This window comes from Chaetomium globosum, genomic scaffold, assembly GCF_000143365.1.
Source record: "Chaetomium globosum CBS 148.51 scaffold_4 genomic scaffold, whole genome shotgun sequence".
NCBI classification, from domain to species: Eukaryota; Fungi; Ascomycota; class Sordariomycetes; order Sordariales; family Chaetomiaceae; genus Chaetomium; species Chaetomium globosum.
The window spans coordinates 2,260,792-2,284,819 of NT_165979.1; the positions used below are offsets into that span (position 1 = coordinate 2,260,792).

General features: G+C 56.1%; 12 protein-coding genes across 12 annotated transcripts; 8 read left to right on the top strand and 4 right to left on the bottom strand.

Moving 5' to 3' along the window:
- Positions 1–561: 561 nt before the first annotated feature.
- CHGG_04458 (uncharacterized protein) lies at positions 562–1,510 on the top strand (the record flags this gene model as incomplete). The annotated part of the gene is made up of 4 exons (XM_001223671.1): positions 562–589; positions 653–768; positions 881–1,163; positions 1,320–1,510. The coding sequence occupies 4 exons, from the start codon at positions 562–564 to the stop codon at positions 1,508–1,510; spliced, it is 618 nt and encodes a 205-aa protein (XP_001223672.1).
- A 545-nt stretch (positions 1,511–2,055) lies between these two features.
- On the bottom strand, positions 2,056–5,061 carry CHGG_04459 (uncharacterized protein; the record flags this gene model as incomplete). The annotated part of the gene is made up of 3 exons (XM_001223672.1): positions 2,056–2,207; positions 2,274–4,699; positions 4,757–5,061. The coding sequence occupies 3 exons, from the start codon at positions 5,059–5,061 to the stop codon at positions 2,056–2,058; spliced, it is 2,883 nt and encodes a 960-aa protein (XP_001223673.1).
- A 600-nt stretch (positions 5,062–5,661) lies between these two features.
- CHGG_04460 (uncharacterized protein) lies at positions 5,662–6,442 on the top strand (the record flags this gene model as incomplete). The annotated part of the gene is made up of 6 exons (XM_001223673.1): positions 5,662–5,699; positions 5,762–5,799; positions 5,863–5,958; positions 6,026–6,089; positions 6,143–6,230; positions 6,302–6,442. 6 exons carry the CDS (start codon positions 5,662–5,664, stop codon positions 6,440–6,442), a joined length of 465 nt encoding a protein of 154 aa, XP_001223674.1.
- A 1,464-nt stretch (positions 6,443–7,906) lies between these two features.
- CHGG_04461 (uncharacterized protein) lies at positions 7,907–8,868 on the top strand (the record flags this gene model as incomplete). Its single annotated transcript, XM_001223674.1, has 2 exons — positions 7,907–8,441; positions 8,504–8,868. 2 exons carry the CDS (start codon positions 7,907–7,909, stop codon positions 8,866–8,868), a joined length of 900 nt encoding a protein of 299 aa, XP_001223675.1.
- A 413-nt stretch (positions 8,869–9,281) lies between these two features.
- Positions 9,282–10,886, bottom strand: CHGG_04462 (uncharacterized protein; the record flags this gene model as incomplete). Its single annotated transcript, XM_001223675.1, has 4 exons — positions 9,282–9,424; positions 9,514–9,719; positions 9,920–10,650; positions 10,773–10,886. The coding sequence occupies 4 exons, from the start codon at positions 10,884–10,886 to the stop codon at positions 9,282–9,284; spliced, it is 1,194 nt and encodes a 397-aa protein (XP_001223676.1).
- Positions 10,887–11,795: 909 nt separating this feature from the next.
- Positions 11,796–12,601, top strand: CHGG_04463 (uncharacterized protein; the record flags this gene model as incomplete). The annotated part of the gene is made up of 3 exons (XM_001223676.1): positions 11,796–11,886; positions 11,939–12,064; positions 12,114–12,601. 3 exons carry the CDS (start codon positions 11,796–11,798, stop codon positions 12,599–12,601), a joined length of 705 nt encoding a protein of 234 aa, XP_001223677.1.
- Positions 12,602–12,627: 26 nt separating this feature from the next.
- On the bottom strand, positions 12,628–13,284 carry CHGG_04464 (uncharacterized protein; the record flags this gene model as incomplete). The annotated part of the gene is made up of 1 exon (XM_001223677.1): positions 12,628–13,284. The coding sequence occupies one exon, from the start codon at positions 13,282–13,284 to the stop codon at positions 12,628–12,630; it is 657 nt and encodes a 218-aa protein (XP_001223678.1).
- Positions 13,285–14,295: 1,011 nt separating this feature from the next.
- Positions 14,296–16,828, top strand: CHGG_04465 (uncharacterized protein; the record flags this gene model as incomplete). Its single annotated transcript, XM_001223678.1, has 2 exons — positions 14,296–16,560; positions 16,643–16,828. 2 exons carry the CDS (start codon positions 14,296–14,298, stop codon positions 16,826–16,828), a joined length of 2,451 nt encoding a protein of 816 aa, XP_001223679.1.
- Positions 16,829–17,284: 456 nt separating this feature from the next.
- Positions 17,285–18,625, bottom strand: CHGG_04466 (uncharacterized protein; the record flags this gene model as incomplete). Its single annotated transcript, XM_001223679.1, has 2 exons — positions 17,285–18,250; positions 18,305–18,625. The coding sequence occupies 2 exons, from the start codon at positions 18,623–18,625 to the stop codon at positions 17,285–17,287; spliced, it is 1,287 nt and encodes a 428-aa protein (XP_001223680.1).
- Positions 18,626–19,444: 819 nt separating this feature from the next.
- On the top strand, positions 19,445–20,180 carry CHGG_04467 (uncharacterized protein; the record flags this gene model as incomplete). Its single annotated transcript, XM_001223680.1, has 2 exons — positions 19,445–19,454; positions 19,507–20,180. 2 exons carry the CDS (start codon positions 19,445–19,447, stop codon positions 20,178–20,180), a joined length of 684 nt encoding a protein of 227 aa, XP_001223681.1.
- Positions 20,181–20,930: 750 nt separating this feature from the next.
- On the top strand, positions 20,931–21,810 carry CHGG_04468 (uncharacterized protein; the record flags this gene model as incomplete). Its single annotated transcript, XM_001223681.1, has 3 exons — positions 20,931–21,454; positions 21,539–21,700; positions 21,756–21,810. The coding sequence occupies 3 exons, from the start codon at positions 20,931–20,933 to the stop codon at positions 21,808–21,810; spliced, it is 741 nt and encodes a 246-aa protein (XP_001223682.1).
- A 1,300-nt stretch (positions 21,811–23,110) lies between these two features.
- CHGG_04469 (uncharacterized protein) lies at positions 23,111–24,021 on the top strand (the record flags this gene model as incomplete). The annotated part of the gene is made up of 3 exons (XM_001223682.1): positions 23,111–23,252; positions 23,308–23,777; positions 24,001–24,021. The coding sequence occupies 3 exons, from the start codon at positions 23,111–23,113 to the stop codon at positions 24,019–24,021; spliced, it is 633 nt and encodes a 210-aa protein (XP_001223683.1).
- Between the last annotated feature and the right edge of the window lie 7 nt (positions 24,022–24,028).

The following is a 24,028-nucleotide window of genomic DNA, read 5'->3' on the forward strand; positions in this document are numbered from 1 at the left end:
TTGAGCGCTCGTGATCTGGGGGTAATATCCCCACCGAGGTTGGGAGATCTGGCTAGAGTCAAATGGAACGTTGGCTAACTGGCTTCCTCGATGTGGGAGTGCCGTGGGTCGCTACACAATGTGAGAATCTAGACTCTCTGGTCACTGATTTTATCATTCCAGCACTGAAGGTGTGGGGGTAACCTGGGACAGGTGCCTCTCTCACTGGGGATAGGGAGGATAGGGTAAATAAAAACGGGCGTGCATTGGGTTCGACGCACCGACAGACTACAGCGCGTAAGACACGAACTCATTTGACGTGTCTCAATCGTGGCTTTGTTGTTTTGGAAATTGGTGTGGGTAGTGTCGGTGCTTGCGATGGTGTTGTGGGTGCTGGCGGTTGGTCTTGGTCTGTTATTGTTATGACGGTCTGCCCTAGGGTAGGCCACGTGCTAAATGCCTCGTTCTTTAAGAGATAGATAATCTCTTCGCCGCGCTCGATGAAGGTACCTTTTGTCTTCTCTCGAAACGCTACCAAGCTGAACGTTTCTGCCGAGAGCAAACACATACCGGGCAGTCAAAATGACATCGAAAAGTGTATTCGTCGTCGGTGGGTAGCACCCGGGCGCCTCAAACCCCGAAAGGTCTTGCTTACTCAATCCTGCACCTTTAGGAGCGAACCGCGGCATTGGCTTCAATCTCGTCAAGGCCTTCATAGCAGAATCCTGGGAGGTAACCGGCACAGTTCGCCCACAAACTTGTGCGGACAAGGATCCCACTGTTGCCGAGGTAAGAAGCCGCAAACCACAAACTCGGGCCACCAGGTTAAGCCCTGTAATCTGTACTTTCCTCATCATTTCATGGACATACTAACTCCCCTTCTCTACCCCTAAGGCTAGAGAAAACGGGCGCCAAGATCCTCGAGCTCGACTACCTCGATGAAGAGACCATAGAAAAGGCGGCCGCTGCCTACGGGGACAAACCTTTGGACATGCTCGTCGACCTCGGCGGCCTCCCGCCTAAGCCGGGGCACTGGCATGAGCAGACGGCCGAGGTGATGGTTGAGAAATTCCGCATCATGACGGCAGGGCCGATTATAACCACGGAGCACTTTCTGCCGAAGCTGGAGAGCGCTACCGACGCCAAAATTGTCAACGTCTCCTCCGCCTTCGGCTCTGTTTCTAGTCAGTTAACCTCCAACCCCCCCCCCCCCCCCCCCCGGGGGGGCCCCCTGAATTTCCCCTCGACCCCCAAACGCCCCTGACACGCAAGTTCGTCTTCAGCGAAAACGTTTCGCCTTTTCCTGGGCTAACCAGCAACCAAAACGGCTTCTAACCAAGGTGTGGTGACCAAGGCTTTCGAGTGGGAACCCGAGGGCCCCCAGGGCCCCCTGATCTGCGTGGAGCCCGGCTTCCCCTCCACCCGGTTGACAGGCTGGGACGGGGAGGATGACATGGACACCTGGATCGCCCGCCTAATGAAGGTCTCAAGGAAATCACGCCGAAGGATAATGAGGCTTTCTTTTTTGTGAGATGGCAGCAGGATCCCCTTCTAATACCTAGGCTGTTCAAAGTGAGAGCCGCAGGGAACGAGGGAGAGGTGGAGAGGAGAAGAGAGGGTCGAGAGTTTGCCTTTGTTACCCTCTTCCATACGTCCGGACGGCAGTGTGTTTATCCACCCCAAGCTGCGATGTACGATAATCATTACGATTTGGCCTCTGCACGTCGTCCAAACATAAACGGTGAATTCGCAGGCTGTATAGTAGTTGTCTAAACACCATCAAACCCCCCACCCCCCATCGCCCTTTTCGCAACCTGCTCTTTTCGGGCCCCAACTTCCTTGCTCTTCCAACCAAAACTCCATACATACCTTCCACCCCTCCGAGCTTAACAACACGGTATCACGCCGAAGTACGCCAGGGACATGGCGACGTTAACTAAATTTGCGACCGCGGCGCTTCCGGGCATCATCACGACGCCGGGGACGCCGCAGCGACGTTCGCTTCACAAGGCTACCGCCACCTACTACCGGGCTGTTGTTGTCATTGCCGTCAAAACACTTGCTCGCGCGCCCTCTTCAAGCAGCAACCGAGCCGATCTTGTTCAGCCCCTTGAGCGACCCCAGGCTCAGCGCTAGCCCCTGAGACCTGCTACGTATCCTCAGGAACCCGGTGATCGGGCCGTCATCACCCTCCTTCTCGATGCTCAAATTGGCTAGGGCGTCCTCGCCTGTTGACATTGTTAGCCATCCCATTACTGTACGGCGTGAGAATGAAGGGGAGGGGTAAAACATACCGAATACACTCCTTGCGTACAGATTCGCGCTCAAGAACTGGCAGTCGCCCTTCAAGCTCGCGTCCGGCGTTAGGCAGTTCATATTGGTGCACGCCATGAGCTGGTCCAAGAACTCGCGCAGAGTCTTGGCCTTGCTGTTGATGTTGACCTTATTTTCCCACTCAAACTCGGTCCACATGGTACGGAACTCTGTCTCTGTGCAGGTCGCCGGCTGGATGTAGTCCATGATGTCGACGTGCAGGTCGTTGAGAATGACGACGTTGGTGTCGGTCGAGTGCGCGCCCTCGTAAATAACGTTGCCGAAAATGACGCCAGTGTCGGTCGACGACACCTTGATGGTGCATTGCACATTGTGGAAATCGTGCGGGCCCAAGTTTTGGCTCGTCGGGCGCTCCACGACCTTGAGGTCGCCGAGCGTGGCGAACTCGACGGTAAGATTTTGCAGGGTGTCGGTGGTCTGGTTGACGAGGAGTACGTCGAGGATGATGTCAAACTGGTGGACCTTGACGTACGCCTCGGCATACACAGGATCTGAGAAGCCGGTAAGTTGGACAACGCGACTAAGCTTGCCTGACAAGTCATCATCGGCGCTGGTATCGCCGCCCGCCGCCCGCTCTAGATCGAGTTCGATAGCGTCAGCGCCGTCGACAGCATTCTTCTTAGAGAGCTGCCGGATTGAAACCACATCATCCACCTGCACAGCAGTCTTGGCCTTCTCAAACGCCGCCTTCGCTTCGCGCTTCTTCTCCTCCACCTGTACCATGGCCCTGAAAGCTTTCCTGGTGTCCTCAAGATACACCGTCTCCAGCTCCTTGTGTTCTTTGAACTCGGCCAACGACCGCACGCAACTCATGATTCGGTCCACGGAATCCTCGTCGATAGGTGCCTTCACGAACTGCGACTGGCCAACTCGGATGATGGAGATCATGGCGAGCATGGCTTCTGCCCGGAGAGCGTTGGTGCGACCAGCCTCGGACGAGATCTCAGAGTGACGTATGACCAGCTTGGTGAGCGTGGCTGCGAGGACGGTTGCGAGATAATAATCACCGTCCAAGATGAGTTGTCGGAGAGGAGGCTTCGAGGATGCCTTCACGGCTTCCAGCCTAGCGGCAGCCGCAGACTGGCTGGTGAGAGCGGTCTCGGTGGCGTATGTCCCATCAGCGAGCACCTTCCGGGAGCCGCCGGGGGTCGGTTTGGCATGCCCGTTGACTTGTCCCTCGTCCTGGTTCTCTTCGTCATTATCCATGTTGTCCAGCAACCTTTGCTCCGATGCCAGGATGGGAATCTCGCCAAGGCTAGCCCTGATCCCCTTCCACGCATCCCGGATATCTTTCTCGTCGAGCGAGTACTCGCCGATAATCCACAAAATACCCCGGTAGACCTTGCCGGCGCGGACCTCCCTAAGAGTGTCGACGAGTCTGTGAGCGATTGCTGGCCGCAGCGCCGGGAACTTCTCAACTACCTCCTTGACAAAGTTAATAACGTCGACAGCAGAAGTGTTGTTGAAATCGGCAATAAAGTCCATGAGGAGGTCCACCACGCTGGCAGCAACCTCGGAGAACTTCACGGCACACTGGTGGATGGAATGAATGAGGAGCTGGCGGTATTCGCTGTTCTTCTCATACTCCTGGTCGACCGTCTTGGACAATTCCTTCTTGAGAAGGAGCACCACCTCCTCGACGTTCTTGCTGGAAACCATCTCTAGCGCAATCTCCAAGGCCTTTTTGCGCACATCAATATCGGGGCTCGATAGGACGCGCAGAATCTCCATGATGAGATCGTCTAGGATGCCTTCATTCTTTTGACGGAGCTGGTCAACCCGGTCGAGCACGATAAGCTTGACGTTATTGTCAGCCTCTTTGATCGCAAGTTCGATGAACTTGGCCGCGGCCGCTTTGACGGCTACAGGGTTGCTGGTGAGCGCCGTGAGCGAAGATGCCGCTTCATAAACGACTGTGGATGTGTTTGCCTCGAGAAGGTCGAAAATGAGTCGCAGGTACCGCGCCTTGTTTTGCGAGTTTTGGACGGCATCTTTCCTGATAAACTCGAGCTCAACCAGCTGCAGGAGCTCCTCCGCGTTCGGGATTCCATCAAACACCGTGCTGAGATATGCGAGCGCCTTGTCGTGGCTAATACTGGAAAGCGCAGCGAAACCGTTCCGCTTGCATGTGGGGTCACTCTCCCCTTCGAGGAACGTCGCGATGAGCTTTGCGGCGTCGGGAATTAACGATGGCGAGTGCTGGTGGATGGAGGACACGGCGAATACGGCATTCTTCCGTACATAGGCATGGCGGTGCTCCAGGCACGATCGCGCAGAGGAGAGCAGGGGCTCGAGGAGCTCAGGCTCCCGGAGCTTGCAGAGGAAGCGCAACGTGTTGCCTCGAATGAACTCGTTCGGGTGTTGCAAATCGTTCCGGATGCCGTTACTACAGGACCTAGTCAGCACAAGGCGGCGGCTTCCACGTCAAGGGAGACGCTCATACCATACTAAGATATACTCCTGTTTTAGCTTCCCCTGGGCATCGAGCTTGGGGCAGATCTCGTAGTAGAAATAGAGAAGCTTCTTTAGCGGTTTCGATTTGGAAGGCATGACGAATCGAATGATGTGCATGAGCAATTGAGGCATAGGGTCACCATTGAGCATGATGGTCAAAATGCGCTTCATGGTTTCAACCTTGGTGTCGTCGGTGCCTTTTTCGAGTTGTGTCCGCAGCTCAGTCAAGGTTGGCGTGCCCTCGGTGGCACTGTCCTTGACCAAGCTGTACGCGTTGTCGAGAAACGACGTCATGGTGGGCGGCGGATGGTGGCAAGCCGGCTGTGGTGGTGGTTATTGTGGTGGTGAAGTTGGAATTCGGGGTCGTGGTATGGGGTTTGTGCGTGCAGCGGCGATCGGTCTCGAGACGGGAATTGGCTGAGGGGTGGATGGGCAGATGGGGCTACTCCTGAGCTCTCCAAGGATCGTAGCACGGTTCTGCTCAGGCGAGCGGCTGTGTGAACCTGGTATGCGCAGTCGGCAGGTCGGGAGGAAGTGATTCGTGAGCCGCTGGCAGCGTGGGAGAGCGGAGCATCACCTGCTGTGTAGTGAGGGCCAAAAGGAGTCCACCCCGATACGATCGCTCAGGGTCGTCAATAACTATCGAAGGAACAAGCAGGCGTGCATGGGAGATGTGGCATTACTGGCCTGCTGTCAGGCTGGGCTGCCAGCTGTCGAGGAGTGACAAAATCACGTGTAAATGCCAAGCCCGCCGGGGTCTGGTGGGGTTACTGCCCCGCTGCAAGTTGCCTGCCATGCTGCCATGGTCTCGAGCGAGCTTGGTTGTCTCAAATCGACGCGGCTGTCGCGAGGGTTCGCATTTACACCTTGTCGCAACCCACCTTCGTCGCCGCCATGTCAAACTTGAACGAGCCGTTTTACATCCGCTACTAGTATGCATTGCTTTTTCCCTACAATTTTGATATGGAAGACTAATTCAGGGCTTTAATAACAGCTCGGGCCATCAAGGTCGCTTCGGCCACGAGTTCCTCGGTATGCTCCTGCTCGCCCCCGACACAGATCCTTGAACCCAGCTGATCGTGTTGTGTCATCCAGAGTTCGATTTTCGAGTTGTCGGGGATGGACGTAGCGCCACTGCGCGCTACGCCAACAACTCTAACTACCGGAATGATAGTCTGATTCGGAAAGAGAGTACGGGGAAAAGATTCATCCCACAGCCCTCGAGCCAGCAGTCGACTGACATTGAGCTTCATCGTAGTGTTTGTGAGCTCCTTGGTTGTCGATGAGATCAAGAGAATCGTGAAGGAAAGCGAGATATTGAAGTATGGTTGGCAGCCCGAGGATTTGGGGGCGCATCACTAATGATGGTCTGTAGGGAGGATGACGCAAAATGGCCGACTAAGAACAAGGACGGGAGGCAGGAGTTGGAGATTCGGGTTGGAAATGATCACATCTCTTTCGAGGTCAGTTCAGGCAGCCATGATCCCCCCCCATCACCCCCCCTTTCACCTGGTTAATAACTAACTCCAAGTAGACGGCGAAGATTGGTTCGATCAACGACGTGACGGAGTCTGCGGATCCGGAAGGTCTCCGTGTCTTCTACTACCTTGTGCAAGATCTCAAGGCGTTGGTTTTCAGCCTCATCGCTCTTCACTTCAAGATTAAGCCAATCTGAGGCTACGAAGCTTCTCAACAAACAAGGCGTCGACGGGAGGAAAACGTTCTCGGCACTTCACAGATCTAACAAAGCCGTCCTAAGACCGCCAACCTACTCGATTGATGATCATGGGGACGGAGAGATGCCAGCCAACCATGGCTGCGGACTTTATGGCGCTGCTCTTATTATGGTGCGCACACCGTTGCGGAGGCTAAAAAGATGGGGCTATCGTGATGGAAGCAATCAGACAGAGCCTGGACTCCCACAGAGAACACCATGGATCGTGAGCTCGGGAGATGAGAAAGATGGGGAGGCTGTTCACAAACCACGCTTCTTTCCCAGCCCGCAGTTGGCTTAACGGCCAGCGGTCAATACACCCCCCTGAAGCCAATCGCTTGTTGACATCTGTGCTACCTGCAAGCTTGTGAGTGTGGCTTTGGGTGCTCGGCGGGGATTGGTTGTCCAAAGTTGGATTACAATAGACACATCACAGGAACACAAGAATTATTGTTGTCTTACGTTTCACTAAAACAGTGTTTGGGAGATTGAAGCAATGAACTCCGAGGCCATAGGAGTAATTTGAGTTGCTTGACAGGTATCCGGGCTGTTTAAAATCGTCGAAAGCCTGGAATGGTGGATGCCAAGATTGACGCTGGGCTGTCGCTTGGGCTCTGAATGGCCCGTCCTTGGGAACAGTGAGCACATGGCTTCCATTAAGGACCGAGTTAGGTGGTTATGGGCCGATCACCCAATGGCGACATCATTGTTACTGAGCTTCAATTCTTGACCTTCTCCCTTTCCGCCCACAGATAACCAACATCCCCTTCGCGCTCACATCCGCTGGCTGATTTCCGTGATCGTTTATCCTTCATTTCCAAACCGGAACCGACTGCGCGACCGGCCCTCGGAGACACACCGCCCGCATTCTTCCCCGCGAGCCGCCCCAAGGCTCTTGGCTAAGCTCCACCACAACGGATTCACCCACGAGACCATCACCGACTACCCTCCGAGAAAGAACACCTTGGACTGCAACTCTCGGGGGCCCCCGTCCTCGTTCATCGATTGCGCCCGTCGCCTAAGACGTGCCAGTCCCTATATATTTATTTTTGGTTTACGGCCCGGATCGCGTCCATTTCCAATTCCTCGTCACATCCACCCACGTCTTACGCCTCCTTTCATCGCGTTGACTCGACCCACGCCTGGTTGACGATCGAGCATCAAATCGCCCAATTATTTCTACCGCCTGACATGCCAACGCCCTCTTCCAACAGGCCCGACCCGCCATCACCGCACTTCTATCCACTCTCGTCATGTCCCGACCCCGATGAGGAGCAGCCTTCGCAACCCACCGCCGAGAGTAGCCCGACTTCTCCAGACCCGCTATCACCGTCGAGCTGGCGTCCTCGTTCCCCCTCTGCATATACCACCGACCACGAGCCCCGCCCAGACACAGCCACGAGCGGTGACTCGCGGTCGGTTACGATGTCGCCGGGACCGCAGCCCGATGGCGATAGCCGTGATGTCCATATGCGCCACGTGCCAGGAAGGACGACTACAACGCGGGACGGTGCAGCAGAAGAGAGGCAAAAGCCGACTGACGTAGATGAAGACATGCGCCTTGCGGCCGCCGAGCTTTCACATGGGGGTGCCGTCGGTGGGAGTGGTGGTGTGGCGAGCGGAAGCCGTGAGAGAACGAGAACAACGGCTTGCGAACCCCCGAGCGAAACGAAATCCAGAGCAGAGCAGCTATTGCCAATCCCCGTGGAAACACACGAGGCCGATGTGTGGGGCCCTCTCGACAAGGGGCCGCGGTGGGTGGAGGACAGTGGCCTCATGGGCATGGGTCTGGAGTATTCGCACATGAGAGTCATGACACCTGCGCCATCGTTATATCTCCAAGCTGGTAGCCGGTTCGTCGGAACACAGCAGTCGAAGCGTCAGCGGTATGAGGTCGAGGTCGAGATTAAGCACGTGGACATGCGCGAGTCCTTTATGTGCGGGCACTTGACGATTCAAGGTATGTTTCTGCCCCTTCGCTGTGCCTCGAGTTGCCGTAGTTGACTGATCAACCCGCGTAAGGTCTGGCTGATGACCACCCGACCCTCACCACGTACTTTGAGGGTGAGATCATCGGCAGCAAACACGGCTTCGTCACCCAACACCAGGAGTGGGGCGCAAGCGAAAAAGTCGACTTTCAACACTGGAGCAAGTTCACCGCGTTTCGGCCGTACCAAAAGCAGATGCGCAAGGGCACGCAGACGTTGATCAAGGACTTGGACCAGCGGGAAAACATATTCATGAGGTGGAAGGAACACTTCCTTGTACCCGACCACCGGATCCGAACCATCAGGAACGCGAGTTTTGAGGGATTCTACTACGTCTGCTTCAACCAGGTAAAAGGGGAGATAAGCGGCATCTACTTTCATCGGAAAAGCGAGAAGTGAGTTTCCTGACCCGCTTCCCCAATCCGAGCAAGGGTTTTATTAACCGCCTCACAGCTTTCAACAGCTGGAGCTGAAATATGTGGAAAACAGGGGATGTTTTGGCGCCGTGGAGTTTCGATAGATATGGTCGGGTACTGGCGGATGGTTTTGGATTGCAGGGCATACACGCGCTCGGGGAGAAGGGCCCCCCGTTGTTTTTTGGTTTGGGCGGATACAGCGTTGCATATTGTCTGTTGCTTAACAGCGAAGTACAAATACGGGCGGCTCTCGGTAAGGGAATGTAACTAGGGTGGGATAACACAAGTAGGTAACGAAGCGGTATCGTGGGGGGGCGGAAAGGGCGTGCACCGGCCGCTGCAAGAGCGGGACAGGAATTTCATTGTATATGCTTGGGTATGGATGGATATGGGTATCTATGGCGCATCATCAGCTGTTTCAGCAGCTGGTTCAAACCCGTTGAAATACGCCTTGCGGAACGGATTCAGTTCGTCCACTGTCTTGCCAACTGGCTTCATCTCTTCCCGTGCTTGCATCGCATCTTGGTCGACTTCCGCATCTGGAATCCGTCGATAAGTTATCAGACGCCGGGACCCTGTTCACATCTAGGTCAGGAGAGCCGATACGATGAAGGGAAAGGGGACATACACTTGTTAAAAACTTGTGTGCACACCGCGACGATTTCGAGGTAAGGGTGTGTTGGGACTGGGACCTCTTGTTGCTCGTCGTTCGCCGTAGGCATCCAGAATGATAGCCGCCCATCATCGACAAGTGTTTGGGCTGAGAATTGCAGGATGTCGTCCAACATGGCAAGAAACCCATATGGTTTCCTTGGCGGGATGAAGTCGGGGTCCCTGCAAAACGTTAGATCTATCCTTCCCACTCCACCCATGCCGTGATAACTGACTTGTACATCTCCTTCCCCTTGGGTATTATCCAGGGCGACTTCTCCGGATCGCGCACTCCCAGCACCTTTAACCCTTCCCTCACCCCGTACGGCGGGTCACATACAATCCCATCAAACACCCTCCCCTTGACACCATCCCCATCATACCTTAACGCAGCCTTCCGGATCGGCGAGTTGGTCAAATCTGCCGTAAACATGCCCCCCAACCCAGCCAGCAGACCATACTGCTGAAAATTCCCCTTCAGCGTCCGCTTCTTCTCATCCCCCCTAATACTCCGGCCATCAATATCACTCCCGAACGCCACAGCCCCGAACTGCGCGCACGCGATCGGAAAGCTCCCCGTCCCCACGAAGGGATCGTACATAATCTTCCCCGGCGCGGCCAGCGCAATGTTAGCCGTCACCAACGCCAACTCGGCGTCCATGGACGTGGTGCTAATATAGCGGCGCTTCTTCAGGTCCAGCTTCTTGGGCAGGTCGCGAGCGCCAGTGGCCAGGTAGCGGCCAAAGTAGTAGTGCTTGGGGTCGGGGATGCCCAGCGGCGTCGAGTTGAACTCCCAGTCCTCGAACAGGATGAACTCCTGGTCGGGATGCCGCATCACGATGGGGCCCGCGAAGCCCAGGTAGGCGAACGAGTTGATGATGCGAATCTTGTCGTCGGCCGCCCGCGACCCCTGGTACGAGTCGATGGTGAACTTGAAGGAGCAGCTCAGGTACTGTGCCCAGAGGTGTGCCGTGGACTCGTGCACGGCCGCGTGCACGGCGGAGAGGTCGGTCCCGGACCCCCAGAGCTCGTGGATCGACATGGCGAGGATGGACCGCCGGATCAGCCGCCGGGCGGCCGCTTCGGAGGGGAGGTTGACGATGCAAAATGGGGACTGTCGCGGTGTGTTGAGTCAGTAGACTGCAGGGGTGTTGTTGACGATGGTCAGGGGGCGGGGTAATAGAGGGGTCACGGAATAGGGATGTTGTCGATGGCTCCTCGGTAGCGTTGACTTACATCGAGAGTGTACGAGATGACCTTCAAGTCAATCCCCTCAATAAGTGCCAATGCTTGCATTTCAGGCAAACGGAAAGTCTCATGGGACTGAGAGAAGCGAATGAGATAGTCCATTTTGACGGTGTTCACCTCATAAGGTGGCCGCATACTACCCGTGAACGGTTCCGATATTGTGAGTTTAGGGTGCTATTCCCCCTGAAAGTCATTTGCTCAGCAAATATCGAGTTCGACTTTTAAGGTTTGGAAGTGCATGAGGCAGGTGTTCAGTTTGCTTGAAACGAGGTTTGTGCCTGGTCTGAAATTCACAGCGGGGTGGAAATAGAGAAACAGTCCAGGGTTTTGCACTGTTTAAGCCAATCACCTTCACAGAGACAATCAATATACACCCCGGCGCCTGCCTAAAACTGCCTGAGATTTTGTCAGGCAGTTCTGTGGTCCACAAACCATTCAACACAGCAAACATGAAGCAGTCGACAACAGACGCCAGGAAGCTCTGGTTAAAATAACAACATGCTGTCGTTCAATCAACCTGCGGTTTACCAGGCCGCCAAGTGTTATGTCACTTACGGAGTAATGGGCCATCTTGACCCAAAACAACTTCCCTCAAAATCGAAGCCTTGGTCAACGTTTACAAGCCAAGATTTTGTCCACAGGGTACGTGCATCTTCACCCCGAGTTGACATTTGATGCTCCTCGACCATTGTGGCGGTGAGAAAAACAAGCGTCTGATAATCGTGCTAATTCCGGCAATAGGCTGACTTGGTCATCCCCCAAGAGCTTCTTGGGCTGGTTCAAGAAAAGCTGCTTAAAAGCTCGCCGGCACCTGCTTTCAAAAGAGTGGTCTTGTCACTACATGACATTCTTTCTGGTGACTTCTTTACCCAGTACATTAAGAATGGTAAGGATTAAGTGGTGGTTCGGGAAACATGACAATGTTGACTTGCAGTAGGAAAGATCTTGATGCTGTCCGAGGGCAGGATAGGAATTGATAATGTTTTCACGCTGAGAAACGGTACTCTCACAATGTATTTGGAGAGGGAAGCCTATGAGCGCGCAGGACTGATGGGAAAACCGCATGGTGTCAAAGGAAAACGGGGGGCGAAGCCACGCTGGAGTAAGCTCTACAAGGTACGAATCGTTCAGTTTTCTTGCTGATATGTTTTCAGTTGTCGAATTCGACCTCACAGCGCCATCCATGGTTCCAGGGAAAAAGGGATTTGACCGCTTGGTATATGCCAGCAAGAATGCCCTCGCTCAACCCATTACATGGTTGTTTTGCAACAGCTCGACGAGTAAGGACCCCCGCTTAACTCTTCCCAACTTTGCTAATTCAGATTGTAGCTCCCGATCCCGACCCTATGTCACAGCACGCTCTCACTGACTGCACTTCCAAGCCTGAAATCTCCGAGAGTATAAATGCTGTGATCCCAGAGCTCACTCCGGACGTAGGCTTCCTTTCTTCCACCAGCCGAGAGGATTTCGAGGACTTTGCAACTAGCTTGTATGAGTGGCTATCCCTCGTTCGACTTCAAAGCCCCCGTATCCAGGCCGGCGACCAAATCGACCCCTATCTTTCCCGGTACCAAGTTCTCGATGGCGGGAGCGAGGGCAGGCTCTGCAAGATAAGTTGGCAAGGCTTCCTCGCACCGTCGTGGACTCGTCAGGCCTTGATCGATATCGTCACCACTTTACCCCACAAGGCCTGGTTTTCGTTCAGCACGACCACTTTTTCCAAGGGCTTGGCTGGAGATAACGCCGAGTGCATCATTCTCCGCCCGCCAAATTCGTCAGGGGAATACCTTATGTGGGAGGTCAAATATCATGAGTGAGGACAAAACCGTGGGATTTTCTGCCCTCAATCCTGCCTTGGCCGAACGCTCCTTTCTTCACTGAGCCCTTCCGCACCGCCGATAGCCTCCTCGACCAGTCTTCGCAATTCTGCCTGGCCCTCAGGCGCCTGGAAATCCTCTCTCGCAGCCAACTCCTCTATCCTCCGGCGAAATTCGGGGTCTGGTTGCTGCCCCCCCGCCGCCGCCTCATCCATCATGCCCATAGTCACTTGCAACCCTTCTGGAACGGGAGGCAGTTCCGTTCCGGCCGATGTTGTGCCATTAGGTGCCCCGTTGGTGGCTGCCGGCTCCTCATTCAATCCCTGGAGGTACACGGCTACTGCAGGCCAATCGCCCTCAGCCTCAATTTTCTCCCCTGCCGTTTGTCCCTCATCATTTTGTATCTTGGGGTCCAGCCCCAACTCTTCCACAAGCACGCGGGCGGCCCCAACCGATTCGACCACGAATAGCGCAGTCTCGCCGTCTTCGTCTTTGAGGTCGATCGGGACTTTGAACTCGCGGGCTAGGGATCGGAGGAGGCTAAGATGATTGTAGCTGGCGGCGGCATGCACGAGGGAATAGCCATGCTCGTCTTGACCAGACGCCAAGGCGGGGTCTTCGTGGAGGAGGGCGAGCAGCGCTGCTGGGTTGTCGGCTGCAAGGAGGTAGGGGTTGGGCGCCATTTGGGGGGGGTTAAAGGATGTTTAGGGCGCTTGGTGTATCTCGTGAAATAAAAGTTGGGCTAAGGTAGTTGCCGACTATCACACAATGCCCGCCTTTCCACTCAGTTATTAGTTTGGCTCAGTCGAGATTCCTCGTGGAACAAAATTTTGGTGGGGTTCCATGATACAGTGGGGTACGTCTGGGCTGTCCATGCACGATAGAATTAGCAAGGCACATACCAACCAGGTTGACGGGACCTTGGGCAGTACATCGATTTAGGCACCTAGGTAACTCATCTATGGCCTAGGGAATGCTTGTTTTGCTGCTCCTAGAGAACACAGCTTTTTTATAGTGCCAAATCTGAGTTTCTCTCCGCACTGTACACAACGCAAGTGACAAGTGACGGTTACTTTTGCCCATGGGTTCCTGTCAATTTGGGGGCCGTGGCCGTGCCCCCCTGTAAGCGCTGCGGCCTTAGTTTAAAAATGAGGCGTCCATGACTCCCCCGGCGAGCGAGAATCTGGGCTACACATGGAACGTGGAGGCCATCCGTGTGCCTCGTTTCATTCAGCGTTCCTTTTCAATTGCGGCTCTGTTTGGTTAAACCGGCCACATTCAATCCATGTAGTTTGGGATGGAATAAGTTTGGCCGTTGACTCATCAGGAAGGTCTGGCCCTGGTTCCTGGACGCGCTGCATCGGAGTCAGCCAGTTTGGTCGTTGCTTGACGGAAATGGGCAGCAGGTGCCTGTGGTAGCTACCATGTGCCAGTGCATGTTAAAAGCTCCAGCATTCGGGACTGCCTTCAGATTCTGTTCCCAACCCAAACCAAGACAAAGATCATCTTTTTCTTTCATTCGGAGATTGGTATACCAACCATCCCACCGCCCTTCATCCTCGCTTTTTTGCTTTGCTTCGCAATTCCGAAGTTCGTGGTCCCGTATCCACACTAAGGCAAGCTTCACCCCTCACCCGGTCGCCGCTGCACACAACCACGCAAGCTCCACCTCAAAACTACTACACACGAGCAACATGGAAGCCTCCGTTGAAACTCCGGATACAACACTCGCGTCGAGATACACTGCCTCGATAGACTATGCCAAGGACGCCGCGGGGTTGGAAGTCCCCTATGTTAAGCAAGATGGTCAGGAGATTGCTACAATGCTCCGCGGCCTTGAGGAGTCGACCAAGAAAGGCAAGGGCCGCGGCAAGTTCAACGCGAGGAAGACAAAATACGCAGTAGACTCGTCTCCGAATGGAATCACGGTCGATTCGTGGCGTCTGCAGGAGTCCGACTATAAGCTCCGAGACTTGCCGACTTACGCCCGCGGCCTGTTCACCACCAGGAATCGACACAACGTCCCTGAGATCGCTATTAGAGGCTACGACAAGTTCTTCAACATTAATGAGGTCCGCGAGACCGCGTGGGAGCACATAAAGGAACGGACCAAGGGCCCCTACGAGCTCAGCCTGAAGGAGAACGGCTGCATCATCTTTATCAGCGGCCTCGAGGATGATACATTACTCGTCTGCAGCAAGCACTCTACCGGGGATCGGTCTGATGTCGTCGCCAGTCACGCCAAAGTGGGCGAGCGACACGTTGAGCAGCAGTTGGCGCGGATTGGCAAGACCAAGCAAGATTTGGCCCGGGAGCTGAGGAAGCGAAATGCCACAGCGGTCGCCGAGCTGTGCGACGACAGCTTCGAGGAGCACATCTTGGCTTACGGGCCAGATAGGTCCGGCCTGTACCTGCACGGTATCAACATTAATATCCCCGAGTTCATGACTTACCCTTCTCCGATTGTCCAGAAGTTCGCCGAAGACTGGGGTTTCATCAAGACGGGCTTGATCATGATCGATGACATCGACCAAGTGAAGGCGTTCCTCGAGGAGGTCGCCGAGACGGGGGCTCACGATGGCCGCGACGTCGAAGGTTTTGTCATCCGGTGCAAGATGACCACCAACCCCGGTGTTGCGCCGTACCAAGACTGGTTCTTCAAATACAAATTCGAGGAGCCGTATTTGATGTTCCGGCAATGGCGCGAGGCGACCAAGGCGCTTATCTCGGGGAGAAAGTTCAATTTGAGGAAGCACGTCAAAATCACCGAAGAGTACCTGCTATACGCCCGGCAACGCCTCGCAGCCGACCGGTTCCTGGGGAAGGCCTACGCTCAAAATCATGGCATCATCAAGCTGCGCAACGATTTTTTGGCCCACAAGAACCTGAGAGGCTCTGATGCCGCCAACCTCGAAGATCTGGGTCAAGCTCCGCCCGTTACTCGCGATGTCATCCTCGTTCCGATCGCGACCATCGGTTGCGGCAAGACGACGATTGGCGTTGCGCTTACTAGCTTGTTTGGCTGGGGCCACATCCAAAACGACAACATTACGGGCGCTAAGCGGCCCCCGCGATTTGTAAAGGCACTTCTCGACGAACTTGAGGACCGCGATGCTGTATTCGCTGACCGGAATAATTCCATGAAACAAGAGCGCCAGCAGCTTCTCACGGACGTCAAGCTACAGCACACGACTGCGAAATTGGTAGCCCTCAACTTTGTCCATCACGATATGGACACCATCCGCCGGATCACCCACGAGCGGGTTTTTGCACGTGGCGATAACCACCAAACCATCCAGGCCGCCACGGACATGAACAAGGTCGTCGGCATTATGGAAGGGTTTATACAGCGATTCGAGCCATGCAACGCGGATATGGAGCCGGACTCCGGGTTTGACGCCGTCATCGACCTGGATCCCACCGCCGGATCGAGAGACAACCTCGAGATCGTCATCAAGGAGCTGCACCGCCAGTTCCCAAGCTTCGTGAAGGAGATCCCCTCGGCAGAGGAAATGGACTTGGCAATCCAGGGGGCACTTGACGGCTACAAGCCTGACCTACGCCACAACCTTCCCAACCGCTCCCGGAATGATTTCAAGAAGGGCAACAAGCAGCAACAGCAAGCCACCGAGAAGCCCAAGAAAAAGAAGGGCCTCGAGTACATGTCCGTCGACCTCCCTACAAAGGACGTCCTTGCGGCCCTCGAGAAAAGCTTCCCCTTCCCCTTACCAGCCGCCAAATCCCGCTTCTTCAAACAGCTCCAGGGTACCCGCCGCGTGCAGCCCAAGTTCCACGTCACGTTGATGCACCGCGCCAGCGCCAAGCAGTACCCAGACCTTTGGGAGCGGTACACATCCCTGCACGAGTCGGAGGGCACGATCCAACCTGACGGGCGACTAGGCGACTTGGGCGTGGAGCTGGAGCGCGTCGTGTTCGACGACCGCATCATGGCCATCGTCGTGCGCCTCGTCCCGACCGACCCGGAGGACGAGAACGTCAACGCCGAGAACCCCGACGCTGCCTGCCAAGCCCAAGTGGGAGTGCGTCAACCGCGTCGCCCACATCACTGTCGGCACCCGGGACGATAGCGTCAAGCCTAAGGAAAGCAACGACCTGCTTCTGAGGTGGTTGGAGAAGGGCAGCGGGGAGGACACGGGCATCGGCGAGGTGCTCGTGGAGGGGAAGCCGCTCGTCAAGGGTGTCGTTAGGGGTGTGTTGTCCAAATAGAATGGAGACGAGCACGTCCCGCCACCGAGTCCAAGTGTAAAGCGCAGTAAGTCTCGGGATAAAGTGAGTAAACCCTGCGATGAGCTGGACAAACTCCGGGAGAAGCGGGACAAACACAGGGAGAAGCGGAAACGCCATCGATTGAGGCAGAGGGCGCGGAGATTAGCGATGATAGCGGTGTGAGTGAAGGATGGCAGGTTGATGTTTGAAGGTGTCTGGCAAACGTTCATCCCTACTTCGGTGCTTAGATGAGAATAGTCTTAGCTCTCGACTCTCATATCTTGCAGAGAAAAATGGCCCCATCGCGGGTAGATAGATCAGGAATGATTTGTAGGAACTTTAAAATGCGTTCACGATTCTTCTGTGAGTGGTCCAATGTCTCCCTATTTCCATCGTAGGCTCCATCAAAAAAGAAACCACCTGTAACTAAACCCATATATCAACTACCCAATGCAATCAAGCATTGAAACTGTTCGTGACCTCGACAAACTTGGCCCACTGCCTCGCAGCCTCGCCACTCTTGATGGCCCACCGCGCGCGGCGCACGCCCTCCTTCCACCGCCCGCCTCCGGGGCCCCTCTCCGTGACGACGGCGCCGTCGTCCCCATGGCCCAGGTCGCTCGTGTCGGCCTCGCAGATGCCCGACACCACGAACAGCGCGGCGGCGTTGATCAGCACAAAGTGCAGGATGGGGTCGTCGTCGGGCACGTGGCCGTCCAGGATTCGGCGTAGGATCCCCGCGTTCTCGTGCGGCTCCTTGCCCGGCGACACCGCCGACAGCGGGTGCGCCGGCAGGCCGAAGTCGCGCGGGTGCAGCCGGAAGTGCTCCGTGATGGCCTCCTCGCCGCCGCCAGAGGAGGTGCCATCACCATCATCGGCGGGGCGGATCCGCCAGCACAGCGTGTCGCCCGCGCAGCTGATCTCGTCCAGCTCCTCGTCGCCGCACACCACCATGGCCTTGCGCGCGCCGCCGAGGCGCAGCGCGTGCGCGAACACGGGGCCGATGTCCTTGCGCGCCACGCCGATCACGCGCGCTTCGAGGAGGGGGTCGGCGCCGGCTGGCTGGGTTGGGTCGCGCAGGTCGGTGGGGTTGGCCAGCGGGCCGACGAGGTTGAAGATGGTGCGCCATGGCAGCTGCTTGCGGATGGGCGCGACGTGCCGCATACCCGGGTGGAAGACGGGGGCAAACAGGAAGCCGTAGTTGGTGTTGCTATACAGCTCGGCGATAGTGTCCGGGCGGATGCGGTCTATTTGGGGCGGCTGTGGCTGCATGCAGTTGAGGAGGTCGGCGGAGCCCGATTTCGAGGTCGATGCCCTGTTGCCGTGCTTGGCGATGAGGAGGAGGCTCGAGGCGATGATGGAGGCCGTCGTGCTGATGTTGAAGGTGTTGTGGGAGTCGCCTCCTGTGCCGACGATGTCGACCTAGCAGAGCGTGAATGGAGGGGAACGGTAGGAAGATAACAACGAGAAACTTACCAACCCGCCCTCATATTGTCCTTCTTTCCTCCTCCTTGCGTCAATGGCCGCCCGAAGGAGGGGTTGATCAATCTTTGCGGCAGACTTGAGCATGCATTCTGCTGTCTTGGCCAATACCTCAGCCTGGCGATCCAAGCCCGTGAAGTGTAGGCACATCAGCAAAGCACCGGCTTGAACTTCCGAGACTTGGTTGGTGAAGAAATGCGAGATGGCTTCGGCAATTTCTACTGGCGAGACTGGGTCGGGGTGCCCCAAAGGCCAAAGCCTCGCCAGCAATGGCTTGAGGTTAACGAGGGGCTGGTCTTCAGTTGGCGGCGCCATGGTTTAGAGCTTTGGGTGGGCACTTGGGTAGACAATGGGTTTGTTGTTGGCTGTGGTTTGAGGATTTATTCAATGATGGATGGTTCTAACACCTTATGTGATCTCCGAATACCAATTGTACCGAAGCAGCCGCCAGAAATAGCGAGCGGGAGGGTGGGATGGAGGTTGACTCATTTTGAATTCGAGGACCAGAAGCTCTTTGAACCTGCAGCTTCAGCTCACAAAAAGCACCCCGCGATGACCGGAGGTCTGGCGGGGGTCGCAGGGATCCTTCCGTTGGTTTCAGTAACAGACCCCATGCAATTGTACACAGTAATACGGCAGAACTAGGGCGGTGAGACTAGCGTCAGATTTTGGTCCCCGCTCGGTCATGACCCCTGCAGGTGCTGCGATTGGCGACGCCAAAATTTCGGATCTCGAAGTCAGTGAATATCGAAGTGAATCGAGCGGATTAGCTGTCGTTGGGATCAGGTTGGTACACTCCACCGATCCAATCCACAAAATGCCCCCGAGAATAAGATGCGCCATCCCTCGTGGCCTGGGTTCCGCCGTTAACCCATCGAGAATCTCGAACCGACCCCTCGTTCTCCGCCTTCCCTCAGCATCTACACCATGCACGGCGACAAGACAGTATGCCACGGCTGCCGCAGCACCCACCTCGGGTTTCAGAATACCAGATGACTACGTTCCTCCCACCAAACCCCCGACCGCACGCCCTTCCGACACGCGAAAGTCCCAGCTCCTCCGTACCTACACCTCTCTGCTCCGCTCGGCACCCATAACCTTGATTTTCCAACACAACAACCTCACGGCGGTGGAATGGGCTGCGGTCAGGCGGGAGCTGAGGCTCGCCCTTGATAGCGTTTCTACTGAGGGATCAGAATCTGCGGATATCGCGTCGAAAGCTCAATTACAAGTGATCCGGACCCGCATCTTCGACGTTGCCCTCAAGATCGTTGAGTTCCACGACCCCTCCAAGGTTACTCCTACAACAGTGTCCTCTATTTCGGGCAAGAAGGTCCAAGTGGTGTATAACCACGACCTGTCCAAGGCGGCCTACAAGGCTTCCAAGAGCGCCACGAAGGGTGACGAGTCATTGCCCGAATCATCCGCTTATGGCCAGATTTCGCCGCTGCTTGTCGGGCCGCTAGCACTTTTCACTCTCCCAGCTGTATCGCCAGCACATTTGGCCGCTGCGCTGTGTGTCCTCTGCCCGAGCCCGCCCGCGTTCCCGGCGCCGAGCAAGAAGAAGAACCCCGGGTACCACGACGCCATCGCCCAGGGCGGGCTCCAGAAACTCATGTTGGTTGGTGGACGGATTGAGGATAAGGTTTTCGATCTGGATGGCGTCAAGTGGGTTGGCGGGATTGACGGCGGTCTGGACGGCTTGCGCGCGCAGCTTGTCCACATGCTCCAGACAGCTGGTCTCGGCCTCACGACCACGTTGGAGGGTGCGAGCAAGAGCCTCTGGCTTACCATGGAGAGCCGCCGGAGTATGCTGGAAGAAGAGCAAAACGGGCCCAAGGAAGGGGAGAAGAAGGAGGAGGCAGCCTGAGCTGGGGGGGTATTGAATTGGCTGGAAGTGTACCTCTACACGCCGCATATAGCGTGGGGTTTGGCGAACGCCGGATTGCAGTAGATGCGATATCTAGACTTGTAAATTTACTGTATCAAATACCACCCACGGCTAATTCAGGCACACATGCCATTATTATCTTAACCATGTGAAACGAAGCCGCCGTCATAAGCGGGGAGCAATCCTCGGCGAGGAGTTGCCCCGTAAGCGAGTCCCTGCAGCGCCCTACCCCGGTAAGCGGCAAAGCGGGATCTCGTCATGCTCGACCTCGCGGCGCAGCCACCATCCAGCCCAGCACCACCACCAACGAAACAGATCATCGAAACAGCACACGACGTCAGATGTCCGACACTTGGTGGCTTTGATACACTATTCCACAATTGACCACTCGCAAGACGCGGCGACAACACCTGCGGCAACCAAACCAAACGAATTCGTCGTTATCGCAATCGATAAGCCCCAGCTTCGGACGACCCACACGAACGTCGCAAGCTTCCAAAGCTCCCCGGAACCAACCACAATTGCCCCAGGGGCATCCTTCAACAGGACACCGACCGAAACAGCCGAACTCCGGCCCCCGTACCGGCCGGGTACCGCCACCCCCACCGGAACGAACACCCCCGCAGACGGGAGCGACCGACCGACCCCGGCCTCGACACCCAACAACCAGCGGCCGGTAGCGGACCCCCTCCCTCCCCACCTCAAACAACGCTCAACCGACCCCAAAACATGGACTTCGCGCCGTACCAGTCCTCGCCGCCGGAGCACGCCCGCTCGCCGACGCACAGCACGACCGCCTCCCCCCGCACCTCCCTCGAAAACACCAACAACAACCCCAACCGCCGCGGCGCCTACTCCCCCGCCACCGGCCACCACTACCAGCACCGCCAAGCCGCCATCTCCCCGCCCCCGCTGCAGCACCCGCAGCCGCAGCGCGCGTGGTCGAGCGAAGGCGTCGGCCGCTACCAGAGCCCGCTGGCCGTGCCGGGGAACGCGACGTCGGCGGCGGATTTGGGCGATGGGGATGGGAATGGGAATGGGAGTGCGGGGAACGGGGGGAGCCCGTGGGGAGGCCGCGGCGGCGGGGTCGGCGATTACTTCTCATCGCTGGGCGCGAGGGAGGGGATGGTGAGCGAGTTTGATACGAGCTTGGGCCTGCGGCTGGACTATGAGGCGTGTTTGGCGTACTTGGTGGCGCCGCCGTTGGGGGCGATTCTGCTGCTGATACTGGAGCGGAACAGTGATTATGTCAGGTATGTTCGTTCCCTTGAGAGATTGGGTTTGCTTGCTGGCTCGTAGTGATGGGAGGATGCTAATAGTAAAGTTGTATTTGACAGGTTCCATGCGTGGCAGTCGAGTCTGTTGTTCACGGCTCTGTTCGTCCTGCATCTGCTGTTCTCGTGGTCGACCTTCCTTAGCTGGGTCATTTTCCTGGCGGACCTGCCGCTTATTGCTTGGCTGGTGTTCAACGCGTATCGGGATGCGGACACCTTGGACAGGTTGGTCTTGTCACGGAATTTCTAGGCCATGGTATGGGAGCTAACACTGCATTAGATACGAAGTCCCTATTATTGGCCGTATAGCGAGCAGGATCTTGGACGACGAGTGATGACGGCTGGGAGGATCGCTTTTGTTTTTTGTTACGAACAGCGTGGCGGCGGTGGTTCCATGTTTTGTGATATCTATGTCTACGCTAATGTGTATCTCCATGGGGCATTGGGGATTTTGGAGTTGGCGGTTTGTTGCTAGCGTTCAGGTTTCCGGTGGAGGTTGGAGCTGTTTTTTTGTTGTTGTTTTTTTACAGACGCGAACCAGCGTGACCTGCCAGTGCACCGAATTCCGAGGGTTTTACAGAAACGATACTCTCAAGTTATCTGTCCAACAACTGCATCCAACAGTGTAAATCCAGTCTCGACTAACCCACCAAGCATTCCGCCTCAGTCTGCGCCGTTAGTCAGCGTGGCCAGACAGTGCAAGGGTCTGTGCTGGTTGGTTGCCCCGGCTTGTGGGTCCCGCCTGGTTACGTCGCGCGTTTGCCTGCAGCGACGCTACGCTCAGCCGATTCCATTGAGCTCTATCCTCCCACAACCTCCACCAACTCCCATCCCACATCTTTGTACCCAACCAACTTGCCACCCCCGGTGCCGAGAAAAACAGGCGACATCCATAATAATTCCATATCCCTCGGCTTCCGCCCTTGACACTCACCGTTTAACGTCCCGTAAACCCGATCCACAAGCCCCGCTACTCGCCATGTCCACCCTCGAAGAGCTCGACGACCTCGACCGCCGCGAGCGTGACGAGAAGGATAACAAAGATAAGAAGGATAACGACAAGGGGAATCAAGGCGGCGGCGGTGGCGGCGATGGCGACGCCGAGATGGAAGATGTCGAGCAGGAGGAGGAGGATGCCTTGGATCCAGAGATCCTGAGCCTCAGCACAGAGGATATCAAGACTCGCCGGCGCTTACTTGAGAACGATGCGAGAATCATGAAGAGCGAATACCAGCGGTTATCACACGAAAAAGCTACCATGGCTGAGAAGATCAAGGAGAACATGGAGAAGATCGCCAACAACCGGTATGCTACCCCGCGCTCCAGCCGCCTTCGCTGCGCCCGCTGACGCTTTTCTGTAGCCAACTGCCATATCTCGTCGGGAACGTCGTGGAGCTGCTCGACCTCGACCCCACCGCCGAATCGTCCGAAGAGGGTGCCAATATTGACTTGGACGCTACCCGCGTGGGCAAGTCAGCCGTCATCAAGACGTCGACTCGGCAAACCATCTTCCTGCCACTGATCGGCCTAGTCGACCCGAACAAGCTCACGCCCGGTGACCTTATCGGCGTGAATAAGGATTCATATCTCATTCTGGACACCCTCCCAGCCGAGTACGACAGCAGAGTCAAAGCTATGGAGGTTGACGAGAAGCCAACTGAGAAGTACACCGACGTCGGTGGTCTCACCAAGCAAATCGACGAGCTCCTCGAGGCCATCGTATGGCCCATGAAGGAGGCGGACCGGTTCAAAAAGATTGGCATCAAGGCGCCAAAGGGTATGATATGCCAATTTTATGTTTCTGGGATGATCCGCGCTAACCCACGTCATAGGCGCTCTGATGTACGGCCCTCCCGGTACGGGAAAGACACTGCTTGCCAGGGCCTGCGCTGCACAAACTGATGCTACTTTCCTCAAGCTTGCGGGGCCACAGCTCGTGCAGATGTTCATCGGTGATGGCGCGAAGCTGGTCCGAGATTGCTTTGCCCTCGCCAAGGAGAAGGCACCGGCGATCATCTTCATCGACGAGCTGGACGCCGTCGGTACCAAACGTTTCGACAGCGAAAAGAGTGGTGACCGTGAGGTGCAGCGTACCATGTTGGAGTTGCTTAACCAGCTCGACGGTTTCGCTTCGGACGACCGGATCAAGGTCATCGCTGCGACAAACCGAGTGGACGTGCTGGACCCCGCCCTGCTCCGATCAGGGCGTTTGGACCGCAAGATCGAGTTCCCGCTCCCCAACGAGGAGGCTCGTGCTCAGATTCTCAAGATTCATTCACGCAAAATGAAGGTGGATGAGGCGGTCAACTGGGATGAGTTGGCTCGCAGCACGGATGAGTTTGGTGGCGCCATGCTCAAGGCTGTGTGTGTGGAGGCTGGCATGATTGCCCTGCGCTTGGGCAAGAACAAGATTGGGCACGAGCACTACGTCGATGCCATTGCCGAAGTACAGGCCAAGAAGAAGGATGTGAGTAGACCCCTTGCCGACTGGATGTATGGTTTAACGATACTGACTGTTCGTCTAGACGGTCAACTTCTATGCTTAAGCTTCTT